Raw genomic sequence first — 14488 nt, forward strand, 5'->3', positions numbered from 1 at the left:
TCAAACTTTTTCTTTCTGAGCCCCCCCCCTTCCCCCCATGCTATAAAAACTCCACGGCCCACCTGTGCCACAACAACCGTGTTCTACATATAAAAGCCAGGGCTGACGGTAAGGGATAGCAAGCAGGGCAATTGCCCAGGGCCCCACACCACAGGGCACCCCACGAAGGCAAGTTGCTCATGCTTCTGTTTCAGCCCCAAGTGATGGGCTCAGGGCCCCAGGCTTCAGCCCTGCACAGCAGGGCTTAGGCTTTCTAACCTGGACCCCAGCAAGTCTAACACTGGTCCTGCTTGGCGGACCCCCTGAAACCTGCTTGTAACCCCCCATGGGCCCTGGACCCCTGGCTGAGATCCACTGGGCTAGGAGGCCCCAGGTGGGTCAGATCAGATCAAAATGGATACACTAGTTAATGTAGGAGACCTGGGGGCTGAGACAGGTGATTGAAACAACCTAGGAAAGCAAGACATTTCTTTCTGGGGAACCTAAACTTTTGCTTGTCACAGAGTCTGAGCCCCGTCATGCAGGGTAAAATAAAGTGAAAGTCATACTAAGTAGGATTAAAAGGATCGGAGGTATTGTAACAGGGTAGTAGGACCTGGGGCTAGACAGTCCTGTTCAGAGATAGAACCCCGCTAAGATCTGGTAGTTGGACTTGACAGACGGGATCACCAGGCCCAGCTGGGAAGGGGTCAGGTGGTTCCTATAAAGGGCTGAGAGAGTTCTGCTGAAGAGCTGCATGGAGGAAGCTTCAGAGTAACAGTTGTGTTAGTCTGTATTCGCAAAAAGAAAAGGAGGACTTGTGGCACCTTAGAGACTAACCAATTTATTTGAGCATGAGCTTTCGTGAGCTACAGCTCACTTCACTGGATGCAAGCTCATGCTCAAATAAATTGGTTAGTCTCTAAGGTGCCACAAGTACTCCTTTTCTTTATGGAGGAAGCTGGTTCCTGTGGCAGACCCCAGGTTCCCATGGGGAAAGGCCTCTGGAACCTGCAGCCTGCGTTGGTCAGAGGAATTAGCTGTGATTTGGCGTTACACTGTGAGTCTTATGTTTAAGGCATGAAATTGCCCTGAAGAGGGGTCTGAACAGGCTGTGGGTGTGCAGCTATTCTTCCAGGGCTCGGGAGACAGGCCAGCAGCGCTGCAGGTTTGCACCTCCTGTTTAAGGCCATACATCAATCACTAAAGCCTTGGGTGTGTGAGCTGACAGGGCAGAGGGTTCTGCCTGCATGGAGGAGGTTGCAGTTCAGGGCCTAACTGGCTGGAGCTAGGAGGTGTCTTGTCCTATGAACAGTTAGTTCCTACTTGTCCATGGCAGCATTTCTTGCACCATCCTCTGAAGCAGCATCTGCTGCCTCGTGGGAAACCGGATACTGGGCTAGTGCACTTTTATAGCGCCTTCCATCGAAGGATCTCAAAGCACGTGACAAGCGGTTACTGATGAAGCTACTCCATGCTCCCGCATGGTACTAAAATAATCATACTTGGTGCTTACATGGTGCGTTGCTTCTCCACAGCAGCATTATTGCCATGGTGTCTGAGGGACATGTTAGATCTAGCTTACAAATGTGTAAACTGAAGTACAGCAAGGCTGAGCGGTTTGCCCAGGGTTGTGGCAGGAAGGCCCCAGTCTTGCAGCGAACTCCACCCGGACTTCAATGAGGTATACCACTCGGAGGTATGCCAGCGGAAGGGCACTAGAGTCCTGGTCCCCCGTTCTGTGCTCTTACCCCCTTAACCCCACTGCCCCCTTCTGTTCAGGGAAGGATGACTTAGGTACGACAGGGACATTGCATCTATTTGTTTAGTAAAGCTTTTTATTCAGAAAAATAAAAACAAAACACCTCAATAATGAGAGGATTACAGTAAAAATCTCGGCTAAGGAGGTGGATAAGCATAAGGATCACATTGCCTACAACACAGCATGTGCCGGAAAGGACTGAATTAAAAAACGATAACAAACAGAAAGAATTAAATTAATTTTAAAATAAAAGCCCAGCGAAGAAAACTGGCAAAGAAGATCAATGCATTGTATGTTAGATTGTTGAGAGAACACACACGTTCCCAATGTGGATAACAGGTGAGGTCCATGGGTCTTGCTCGTTAATTAATATTCTGCAGTGATACATTCTGTATTATAATAAATAGAAAGTGTAAAAATATATCTGGGGAATTGAAATTCCCATCTGTGTGGACTATACTGGCCTTTTCACAAACCTCCCTTTTCTACAAAACATCTCCCAGTCTCAACTGTCTTCTCCTCTTCAAGAGGTCTAGCTACCTCTAGTGACATCTAGAGATCAAAATGGGACGGTCGATACAGAGTAGGTCATGGCACACTGCAAAGCACAGATCCTTGCCTCTTGCAGTGCTGACTCCTCGTTCCACTTCTTCCTTAAGCTCCGGCTTTACTTCAGACCAGCGGTTATGTGTAAATAGAAAGTTATACTCCTTGTGCAAATTGTTGGATGGTCCTTACTACAAACCATGATTGGAAAGGCGAACCTGTGAGATACAAGCGGGTCACTGTTATGAGTCAAGGCACCTTAAAGTACTGCTGTCCTTTTAAACAGATCAAAAAAAGCAACTGATACAAGTGGTGTTTGTTTTTAACCGTTCCAGTTAATCTCTCCTCAGTGTCTGGAGAGTCTAGTTGAAGCTGAAAGGTTGCTCTGTTCTGATGCTATTCAGCAGGAGTGGTACATTTTTTGTTTTGCTGTCCTGTTTATGCAAGCTCCTTCTTTGGATACTGTCCCAACCCATTTCTAATGTTTCCCCCTCGTTCTCAAATGCTTTCCTACTGTTCTCTCATTTGCAGGATGCACTGGCCAATATGGCTTTACAGAGCCCAGATGTCGCCTAGAAAACAGTGAGCATTTGACTACTGCAGACTAGGAGTATTTGCAAGAAAACAGGATCTTTTGTTCTCTCAAAAATTCATCTGCTCACATTACCAGATCCCTCTCTGAAGTCACACTTTTCTAGAGAGCTGACTTGACAATTGCCAATACAGAGTTAATGAATGTCCAGTCAGTTTCCAAAGGGTTTTGGGCTGGGCCATGGTCATGTTTCTTAATACTGGTTATTCTTGAAGTTTTGCATGAATGGGTTTTTGTTGGCATGGATGTTTGAGGAATTTCTAGTCCTTATTTGCATAGTTGGATTTGCCTGCAAACAACATAGGTTATTTCATTTGTTGTTCTCCTGTTTGAAAAGCTGGTCATCCAGTCGGGGGTAGAAACAATGCCATGTGATTTAGGCGACCAATCACACATCACCGAATGTACAGTTCCCAAACTCACTATGACTCTCATTTGTTCATATAAATTGGGGCATACTTGCAAGTTGCTGCCTGAGTATCAGAAATCAGGATCAGTTTGAAAACGAGACCCAGAATAAAGGGTTGCATTTGCTGGATAACTTATTCAACGTGCCGGTGTAGGGAACATGGGAATGTTTACTGAGGTCGGTGTTACTCTCTAGATTGCAGACTGAGAAACACAGTAGACCTGGCCAAAAAAAGTGGAACAAAGTATATACTGGATCGCCAAAAAAATCACCTTTGAGGAAACCCCTACATGAAATATTGGAAAACAGTTTGATTTTTTTCAACATTTTTCCTTTTTTTTTCAATGATTTTTTTTTCATGTATTCATTTTTGTTTACCCTTTACGTTTTCTGGCACCAATTTTAATTGCTTGGGTTAATCACAGGTTGAGTTTTTCCTAAACCAAAAATGTTCTACTTCCATGTTCTAAATTTTTTTTTGGGGGGGGCGGGGGGGAGGGGAAGGTCCATTAAAACAAAGGTTGGAGGAAATTTCCAAAACCGAGAAAATTAGTCAGTTTTGGAAAAAAACAAAATGAAAAAATGAAGGTTTTGCTATTTTTTTGGGTCAGCTCTGGACCCCAATTTGTACTGCACAGTTTTACCCCACAGGATCTGCCTAAATCCTGGTCTGGATAATACAATATGGGAATGGATTGCTGAGTGGGGGACATTCAGAGAAGAGCAGGATGAGCTAATAATGACGGAGGGCACAATAAGTCTATCTGAATGCTGTGCACACCGAAGAGGGATGATTAAGGCCCTTAAATGTCCTGAACTTGAAGCATACGAATAGTCCTGTTGCATTCGATGGGTGTATATATGTGCTAAAAGTTATGCAAGTGTAAAAGCGTTTGCAGGATCAGGGCGTAAATCATTCCTCTCCCTCTTTGGTGTTCACAGAATTCAGATAGTCATAGACTTACTGAATCCTCCATCATCGTTTAGTTAATGCTGCTCTTCTTGGCACTCCCTGCAAGCAGCGATGCACTTCCATATTGCATGATCCAGACCAGAATTTCAGCAGACCCTGTGCAGTAAAACATTGCGCCTCATTCTTGGTGTGCTATGCAGGATAATGGAAGAAATCTAAGACAGGGAGCATTTAGCATGAATATAAAGGGAACTTTCTCAATAGCTATTAGGCTGTGGAATGGTCTCCCCAGGGAAATTGGGGCAGCCATTTTCCTTTGGGACATTTAGTAACTGGACTGGACAAAACTTGGGACAAGGTAGGGAATCCTACATTGGAAGGGAAATGACCGAATGAGGCTTTTCCACCTCTAACTCCCATGTGTCTCTGTTGTCGCAAATGGAGCGTGCTGACTTCAGGAAGGGAGGACCCAGGAGAGATCTGTGAATTCTTCGGGCATGTCTCCGCTGCAGCAAGGAGTCCGGGGAGCCAGACTCCTGCTAGCAGGACTTGGGCTAGCATGCTCAAAAACATAGCAGAGTGGCTGTTGCGGCCCCGGGTGGAGGCTCTGGCTAGCTCCCTGAGCTCGGACCCAGCCGGTAGGGTGGGTCTCAGACCGCATGGCTAGCCTGAGCCTCGGCTGGTGCCATAATGTCCACACAGCTATTTTGTAGCATGCTAACCCAAGTCTGTTTCCCCGGGCTGGGCGGCTCGCTCCCTGCAGCAGTGGAGACCTACCTTGGAGGAACCAAGATCCTGTCTGTAATGCAAACCCTGACTCTGCTGGGGAAGGGGAGAGAGAGCAGAAGACAGCAGGGATTGAGGAAATGGTTCCGACCATAATGCCAAACCAAGGCTGAGCCCTGCCATCATTCCTGGGGGCCAATGGGATGGATGGAGCTGCAGTGCTTGGCTGCCCCTACAGCTGCCATTGCTCTCTTCATCCCTGAGCCTCCATGTGACTGGACCTCAGTGCCTTTTCATGGGGTTGCCCAGGGCAGAGTCAGGAGAGAGATGCTTTCCATAGCAATCCCTGCAGCTTTAACCCAGGGGAGCTGGGAACCAATAGCCGTATAAGCCCTAAGTGTGACTTACAGCCAGCTGGCAGGGAGTGAAGGGGAAGAGGTAGACAACCCTGCCCTGCAAATGCCCTGGGATCAGCAGACTTGGGGCACAAGTCCTCCTGGATCATACCGTTGGGAAGCCGTGGGACTTACAGGTTCTCAGGATCATGGCCCATGTTTCCCTCTCATGGGGATTTTCTACAGAGAGGGAAGGGCCTTAGGCCAGGGCAATGCTATGATTATGAATTTAAATGCAAAACAGAGAGGATAGTCAAAGGTATCGTTCCCTCCTAATGTCAGCCCCTTACATGTCATACTCTGGGCTCCTGGACACAGAACTACTGAACTGCTGGAATATATAGATACAAGAGTGCGGGAGGAATGCTTCTTGTGGGAATCACGGACCCGCTTCTCAGCTGATGCAAGCTGGGGTGACTTCCAGTGACTTCAGCTGAGCTCTGACGATGGGCAGCAGCTGAGGAGCTGACAGCAAAACCTGAACTAGCTTAGGCCTGATTTTCCCCCTCCGTTCCTCCAGTTTTACACCAGTGTAGTTCCACTGGAATCAGCAGATTTCAACTGGAGTCACATAGCCATGAATCAGGCCACCTGTGTGTTTCAATCCTCAACCAGAATAGTGCTTTTGCAGTGACTGTCCTGTATTAAAACAATAAAACTGGTGATCGCATGGCGAAATAAAACCGCATGTGAGCGTATTTTAAAGTGTGATCATCAAAAAAGATCAGACTTTGAAGTAAACACTATGGCTCAGACCCTCAGAGGTATTTAGGTGCCTAATGCCCTGTGGATGCCAATGGGAATTAGACACCGAAATACCTTTGAGGATCTGGACCTATCTCGCTTCAAGTAGGTGCTCTCTTTCTAGGTACATTGGCCCTACTCCAGCTAACCTTTCCATACAGGTGGATGTCTGTGTCCCCTGGGGAGCCTATTGACTTCAACAGGGCTCTGCATGGGCCCACTGGTCCACCCATGTGGAGCCCTGTGATGATGTCTGCCTCTCTTATTGCTGTACGGAATGACGACCGATGACGTTTTGCACTGCAGTGAATCGCTGATGCTCTCCCATGGGCCACCAGCAACCCAGGTCAGCTGGCTTAATATTGATATTTGGTGCTGCTGAGTGCTAGGATTCCAACCTACGGAAGAGTCAGTGTTGCCAACTCTTGGGATATTTGGTGTTTTTCCTTAAAGCCCCAGCTCCAGGAGTCACGTGAAGACATCCAAAATCACAGATTTCATTTGAAAAAGTAAGTTTCTAGCCCATGTGGTTGCAGAGAAAACCTTGAAAACGTGACCCCCAAAGGCTCATAAAAAGAACCCCATATGTAGTATTTTTTCTCAGATCTCATGACATTTTAGCCAGTCTCATGACTGGGGGGGCAGCTAGATCCGGGATTCTTCGAACGCTAGGGGTTGGCAGCACCGGGGCCCTTACTCCTGCATTGCCTCTGGAGGATCCCTTTACACATGCACCGCTCCCTGCTGAAGGCGGTGTCATGAGACCTGCAGGACCTCATAGTCGTCTGTATCGACTTCCGTCTTCACCACGATGATGGGCCCGTTGTGCTCGCCAGTCTCCAGCAGCCCGTCTGCGTCCAGCTCCGCCATGTCTTTCCCCTCCCCAGGAGGGGCTTGCTTTCTCAGATGGTTCCTCTGGTGCCTTTTAAAATGACCCAAGGTGGTGTAGCTCTGCCCACACTCAGAACAGATGAAGGGGCCCCTCCGGGTATGGGTGAGCTGGTGTTTCATGAGGTTGGCCTTCTGGGAGAAGCTTTTCCCGCACTCGGTGCATTTGAAAGGCACCTCTCCCGTGTGGATTCTCTGGTGGGTGATCAGGATCTCTTTCCGCTTGAAATCTTTCCCGCAGGTGTTGCATTTAAAGGGCCGGTCCTCCGCATGGGAGGGCTGATGCAGGAGCAGCTGGGCCTTGTCGGGGAAGACCTGGCCGCACTTGCTGCACCTGTTGGGTTCGTACTTGGTGTGGACCCGCTGGTGGGTGATGAGGGCTATCTCCTTGCGGAAGCCCCGGCCGCATACGTTGCAGGGGAAGGGCCACTCCTCGCCTGGCTCGGCCTTGCCCGCGTCGTTCTCTCCATGCTTGGAGTATTTGTCAGGCTCCCGGGCAGCCTCGTGCTCCCTCATGTGGACTCTCTGGTGGGTGGTCAGGGCGATCTTCTGCGTGAAGGCCCTCCCGCAGGCCGTGCACTTGAAGGGCCGCTCGCCGGTGTGGATCCGGCGGTGGACGATGAGCCGGGACTTGTCAATGAAGCCCTTGTGGCAGTCGGCGCAGCGGAAGGGGCGCTCCCCAGTGTGGATGCGCTGGTGCACCACCAGCTGGGCTTTCTGTGTGAAGCTCTTCCCGCACTCGCTGCACTTGAAGGGCCTCTCGGTGGTGTGGAGCCGCTGGTGGCTGGCTAGGTTCTCCTTGGTGCCAAAGCCTTTACCGCACTGGGGGCATTCATGCTCCTTCCCCCCTGAGACCTCCCCATCTGGCCGGCCCCTCTCGTGGACCCGGTGGTGCTTGATGAGGGCGATCTTCTGGCGGAAGCCCTTGCTGCAGGCTGTGCACTGGAAGGGCCGGTCACCGGTGTGGATACGCCGGTGCACGGTCAGCCGGGACTTGTCAATGAAGCGCTTGCCGCAGTCGGCACAGGGGTAGGGCTTCTCGCCGGTGTGGATGCGCTGGTGGGTGACCAGCTGGGTGCGCTGGGTGAAGCGTTTGCCGCAGTCGGCGCAGACGTATGGCCTCTCGCCCGTGTGGATCCGCTCGTGCTTGGTCAGCTCACCCCTCTTGGTGAACTTCTTGCCACAGACGCCGCATCGATGTGCCCGTTCCTCTGTGTGGGCCCGCTGGTGGTTGGCAAAGTTCCCTTTCTTGGTGAACGTCTTGCCGCACTGGGTGCAGGTGTAGACCTGGCTCTTACGTGGCGCCGTCAGGTCTCCTGAGTGGCCGCTGCCTTTCCCATTTTTGGCAGGCAGCCTCTCATCTGCCGCCTCACCAGGGCTCCCGTCAGTGGCGGCCATGCTCCCATCTCCCTTCTCCCTCTCATGGACTCTCTGGTGTGCCATGAGGCCTACCTTCTGGCTAAAGCTTCTCCCACAGTCGGGACAAATGTGGGGTCCCTCGCTCTGGTGCTGGCACCGCTGGTGCCTTAGTAGCTGTCCCTTGCTGCTGAAGCCCTCCCCGCACTCAACACAGACATGGGCCTCCCCCCTGGCGTGGGTCCTCTGATGGCGGATTAGGTGGATCTTCTGCCGGAAGCGCTTCCCGCACTCGGCACAATGGTAGGGTTCCTCCCCAGTGTGGATCCTCTGATGGGTCACCAGGATCGACTTCTTCTTGAACTCCTTTCCACACGTGCCGCATCGGAATATCTTCTCCCCGTCCGGCGTCGACTCGGGCACGATGAGCTGCGAGGCGTTGCCAGCATGGGGCCCGCCATGCCGTCGCATCCCCTCCCCAGTGTGGACCCTCTGGTGTTTAATGAGGGTGATCTTCTGGCGGAAACCCCTGGCGCACACCCCGCACTTGAAGGGGCGGTCACCTGTGTGGATACGGTGGTGGGCAACCAGCTGAGACTTGTCCACAAAGCTCTTCTGGCAGCTGCCACACTTATAGGGCTTCTCACCAGTGTGGATCCTCTGGTGAACGATGAGCTGTGACTTCTGCGTGAAGCATTTCCCGCACTCGGAGCACTGGTAAGGCCGCTCCCCTGTGTGGATCCTCTGGTGCTCCTTCAGCTGCGACTTGGTGATGAACCTCTTCCCGCACTCAGTGCACGGGAAAGGCCTCTCCCCAGTGTGGGTCCTGAGGTGCTTGGTGAGGTCCACCTTCATCTTGAAGCTCTTCTCACAGTCGGTGCAAGAGTAGGGCTTTGCTTTCTGCAGGGATTCCTTCTGCACTGAGAGATCTCCCTCCTGGTTCATGCCTTCCTGGCTGGCATCCTCTGCCCTTCTGCCGGCTTGCTGGCTCGTTAGCTTTCCTGCTGTGACGGCACTGCCCTCCTGCTCATGGTGCTCCACCAGCAACTCCTCCTTGTGGGTCTTCTGGTGTGCGGCTAGGATGCCCTTGTGATTAAAGCTGTTCCCGCAGATAGTGCAAGTGTACATCTTCTCCCGGGGTTGCTTGAGAAGATCTTCCACTTCCACCTTAACAACAGTCAGCTTCTCCATAGTGCGGTTTCTTGGGGCTGAGCTGGCAGGAAGCTCATGCACAAGAAGAGTGATCATCTGGGGTCTTTCTTGCCATGTCCTCTAATTTTCTTGGCCTGCCAAGGCTCAGGGGAGCTTCTGAGCCTACAAAGGTGCTGATGCCAGTTTTCATGACTCCCCTTTGGGCGGTAATTCTTATTTCCCTTCATCTGCTGGGTTCAAAAATAAAAAGACAGTCAGACTTTATTTCAAAGGCCAATGAGGAAGGAAAACTCCTATTTATAGCAAGATCCAATGGCTGGAAGTGGAAGCTAGTCAAATTCAAATTGGAAATGAGACACATTTTTAACAGTGAGGGTAATGAACCATTGGAATAACTTACGAAGGGTCATGGTGGATTCTCCATCACAGGCAATTGTTAAATCAAGATTGGATGTTTTTCTAAAAGCTCTGGTCTAGTTCACACAGGAATTCAGGGAAGTCCTATGGCCTGTATTGTACCAACGGGGCCGTAATGTAGGGTTTTGGGGGGGATGTTGGGAGCAGGTGGGGTTGGGGGTGTCGGGATGTAGGGTTTGGGGGGGATGTTGGGAGCAGGTGGGATTGGGGGTGTCGGGATGTAGGGTTTGGGGGGAATGTTGGGAGTAGGTGGGGCTGGAGTGGATGTAGGGTTTTGGGGGGATGTTGGGAGCAGGTGGGGCTGAGGGGCTGGGATGTAGGGTTTTGGGGGGGTGTTGGGAGTAGGTGGGGCTAGTGGGGGATGTAGGGTTTTGGGGGGGAGATGTTGGGAGCAGGTGAGGCTGGGATGTAGGGTTTTAGGTGGGGCAGGATGAATGTCAGGGCTGCTGGGATCGGGGGGCTGGTGGTAGGCTGTTGGGTACGGGTGGGGTGGGGTGAGAAGGGGTTTGTATGTGGGTTGGGGTGCGAGGGGCCTTCGCGGGTCTGTGTGTGGATTTGTTATGCATGGGGTGGAGCCGCTTTGCTGTATGCCCCACCCCGTGCAGGAGCTCAGCTTGCTGACCCATGCTGCACCCTGCGGGCCTGGAGCAGAGGCTGCTTTGCACCCAATTCTTTAACCCGGGCTTGTGCTGGAGTGTGGCGTTGCTATGGGAACAGCACGTCTTCCCAGGGGACGGTGTAGTCAGCGGTACGGCCGGCAGCGGAACTAGCCCCATTGGGCTGGTTGGGTGACCGGGGGGACGGGGGAAGAGTTGCCCATGCCCACGTTGCTTGCAGCCCAGCTATCCAGGCTCCCTGGCAGTACCCAAGGCAGGCTGGTGTGGCCAGAGGATGTGTGGCTGGGCCCTCCCTGCCACGGGGCCCTCTGTCACCCTGGCTCTTGCACTGACGTAGCCCCCAGGAAACAGCTCTGCAACTGCTCTGAGAGATGGAGGTGACCCTTCTTCCTGCCGCGCTCAGCCCTGCTACTTGGGACCAGAACCTGGTCCTACACGCCCCTCTGTGGGTCTGCGTGCTCTGAAATCGGAGGTGTGATTGCAGCACACGTTGACACGGCCAGGCTAGCGGTAACCTGGCCAGCTCTGCTCCTGCCTGAGGGCATTACCCAGGGTTCCAGGCAGGTTTGTACAGCCATGCTGAAATCTGGGTTGCGGCAGCTTCCCAGCTATTGGTGTTTCAGCTAGCTCGTTTGGGTACGGCTACCTCTACACTACAGAAATTCCTGCGGGGGCCGATGTCCCCGCTACCCTCCTTCTGTCCGTGGTGCACGTCCTCCCCTGGAACACTTCCCCCGACGGCAGAGGAGCAATGTGGGGAACTGAGAGCCAGGGCTCTCAGCTGCAGGCAGTTCCTAGCAGGGGCCTGGCTGCCGCCCGGGGCTTCTCACCTCCCTGCTCCCGGGCTTCTCGCCTCCGGCAGGGAGATCTGTGCCCGGAGTCTGGCTGGCTGCTGTGTTCCTGGCGGGGAGCAGGGAACCAGGACCCCATGGAGCTGCAGGGCTCCCAGCGAGGAGCAGGGAACCTGTGGGCAGTAGCCCAAGCCGGGAGCCTGTGTGGCAGCCTGGTTTGGAGCAGAGATCCCGCAGCGGTCTGGCTGGGGAGCCGGGAGCTGCTTTCTTGTCAATCTTACGGCTCTAGCGGATCCAACAGCCGATGTAAGGAACGTAATGTTTACCCTAACTACACCGCCATAAGCCTTACGCCTCTCGTTGAGGTGGTTATTGTGTCGGCACAGCAGGGGAGTTACATTAGCAGGAGGAGCACTGCAGTGTGTACACCTCCAGTGTTCTGTCGGCGAAAGCCGTCTTTTGTCGACAAAACTGTGCAGTGTAGACAAGGCCAATGTCTCCGTGTGCAGCAATCACAACTCTGAGGCAGCGTAGATGTACTCTGTGCTTGCTCAGGGGGACAGGGCAGCAGCACCGATTCATGGGAAGGATTACAGGATCCTGCCACTCACTGCTTCACTTCCACTATTGTTATCGTTTATTACGTGTTCTGCTAAGGTGCCCCTCAGCCTGATACTTGAGTGGAAAGTTTGCAGAATACGCCACATGCCCCAGCTCTCAGCAGCTGCTCCTGGTAGTGGCAAATTGCAGGAACCCTGCCGATCTCAAGATCCCAAAGGAATCCCATATGGTCTTATCCCAGGTGTGAAATTAAAATCCAGAGTATTAGCTCAGAGCCCCCACCCTGTTTGTTTCACAGCCCCACCAACATCACAGGATGCCTGTTTAGTTTTTAGTAAATGTATCAGAAAGAGGCTAAAGTCTGAAAGTCTCCAGCACCGGGGCCCAGCTACCCTGCCCACCCTACTGCGGCAGAAGTGAAACTGACAGCTACATCTCTGCTGCTCTGCGGCCTGGCATCCGAGTTACTCAAGGGACTGGAGGAAGCTAGGGGAAGCTGAGAACTTGCTCCCCTGGTGGGCTGTGGGGTCCTACTCCCTCCTGGCAGATGGGTGGGGTATATGTATGGCTCAGACTGATGTGACATCCTTAGCTAAAGGCTTGATGTAAAAGATGGGGCCCTCATGGGTCATCACCTGGTTTGGTCTTAAAAGCATGGGCCTCTACTACTTGAGCGGAAGGAGTAACCCCATTCACTGGCAGTAGTAGGCTTTTATCCTCATAAGTGGACCAGCTGGTACTACAGGAGGATCCGCACATGCTGAACCAAGGGGGCAAACAGGAACCACATCCTGGAATGAGTTCCTGCTGCCACTAGAGGCTAGTGGGGCTTCCAGAGGCAAAAACCCGGTGAGACCTTGCGGAAGCCACTCCCATCCTAGAGAGAGACAAGGCCCCTATGTGGCCACTCCCCAGAGTGACCCCTCTCCTGATTACTGAAACCTCCTGCCAAGCAAAAAGAGCCCCAATCCAGCCCTCCCTTCCCGCTGCCAATGCTTCCTCAGTCTCCTCTGTTCTCGAGCCCTGGTTCCCGAAGCACTGAACTGCCTTGCTGCCTGTTTAGTCACCGTGAGCAGATAAACCCAGTACCATGCAGGCACAGGTGCAGGAACTAGGAGCGTGGAGGGCGCTGCAGCACTCTGCTCATGGTCCTGGCCCCGCCTCTGGGGTCCCGACTGTGGGCCCCACACCCGGGGCTGCACTCCTTGGCCCCGCGCCCTGGGCTCTGCACCTGTCCACAGCCTTGGCCCCCTTACCCCTGTCCGGGTCCCCCACCCCCTCCTGGAGCCACAGCCCTGCTCCCAGCCCCAACTCTAGGGGGTGGCGGGGGGCACGGACAGGGGCACAGCACCCCCATTATAAAAAGTGTTCCCATGCCGCTGCATGCAGGTTGTTCTGTTGCGGACTTTTCTGATGAGACCTTAAAAACTAGGGTCCCTCCGCTCTGCATGGCCCTAAGGGATCCCTGGCACTTTTCAGAAGCACAGAGGTGACCGTGGCCAAACTTTCCTCTCAGGACTTTTGTGCAGCATGCTGGCTGCTCCCCTCCGCCCCAGAAGTGGCTGCATTTCCGTGGTGCTGAATGTGTTTAGTGTGTGAATCCTTTCAGTGGAAAATAAGATCCAAGCTGCAATCTCAGCTGCTGAATCCTTGCTCAGCTCCCCTTTCCTGGAAAAGGGCCCTGATCCATTTACACACACATACACCTCCCAGGGACGGGGAGTGACAACCGAGACTGGGGCAAAGACGGTCATTCTGTGATGCCGCAGCAATGGCAGCAGGGGATTTCTCAGAGGCATCATTTTAGTCAGCCTTTTAAAAAAATCACCTTCCCTTCCTGGGGTTTTTATTTGCACTTTTTGCTCTTACCGAAGCCGGGAGGGAACGCGCGTTGTAGGTGCACGTCCATCTCACCTTTACACGGGAGCCGAGCCGGGTGTCACTCGCCGGCGGGGAACCCCGGAGCCCCCAGCTTTTCTTTAAACCCGCAAAATGTTTCCGATCTTAAAACCGACCATTTTCACACACCTTCAGTTTCACAACCATCAAAACTTCCAGCCATTTCCTGGTTCGCTCTGGGGACCACCGGCCACACAGAGAGAAGTTCCCCGAGAGCCTCGCCCCTAGGATCCCAAGTCAGCCCTCGGCTTACCTTTCCCTCACGGCCCGCAGGCTTAGACAGGGAGACGGTTTTAATTCACCACTTGCCGGGCTCCCCATCCCCACACTCGGGCTCCGCTCCCACTCGCTTCTCCGACGGCTGCCGCGATGACTCACAGGAAGTCTGTGTCAGGGAGGTAAAAACTACCGGGGGAGGGAAGTCGGAGAACCAGAACCTGGTTCCGGGAGCAGCGCGGCTTCGGATCCGCCGCTGGCCTCTGAGACCGCCGGCCTCCGGCGGGCCCGGGCCGCTGCGGCGGCCTCGCCTGCCGGGCCCCCGGCCCGCTCCCCGCCGCTGGGCAGGGCCCTGACGGGCGTTGTCGTGGCCGCTCGGGAGGGCCGGGGCCGCCGCTGGCAGTTTCGATTTGGCGCCCGGGGGCCGGCGCCGGGGGCCGGGGACGCGTGGGCCGCCCCCAAAGGGGTGTGAAAAGCCCTCCCCTTTGCGGCAAGCGGGTTCGGAGTCGGTAAAGCCCAGCAGTG

At 53.4% G+C, this 14488-nt stretch overlaps 1 protein-coding gene and 1 long non-coding RNA gene across 2 annotated transcripts; both read right to left on the minus strand.

Moving 5' to 3' along the window:
- Positions 1-1797: 1797 nt before the first annotated feature.
- On the minus strand, positions 1798-10035 carry LOC144259993 (uncharacterized). The gene has a single exon (XM_077808427.1). The coding sequence runs from the start codon at positions 9556-9558 to the stop codon at positions 6823-6825; it is 2736 nt and encodes a 911-aa protein (XP_077664553.1). The 5' UTR covers positions 9559-10035; the 3' UTR covers positions 1798-6822.
- LOC144259994 (uncharacterized) lies at positions 1798-14097 on the minus strand. Its single transcript, XR_013344975.1, has 2 exons — positions 14001-14097; positions 1798-2505 (listed from the first exon to the last, which is right to left on the minus strand). It is a non-coding gene; the product is annotated as an uncharacterized LOC144259994 (long non-coding RNA).
- Positions 14098-14488: the final 391 nt, after the last annotated feature.

The sequence above is a fragment of the Eretmochelys imbricata genome, chromosome 2, assembly GCF_965152235.1.
Source record: "Eretmochelys imbricata isolate rEreImb1 chromosome 2, rEreImb1.hap1, whole genome shotgun sequence".
Lineage (NCBI taxonomy): Eukaryota > Metazoa > Chordata > Testudines > Cheloniidae > Eretmochelys > Eretmochelys imbricata.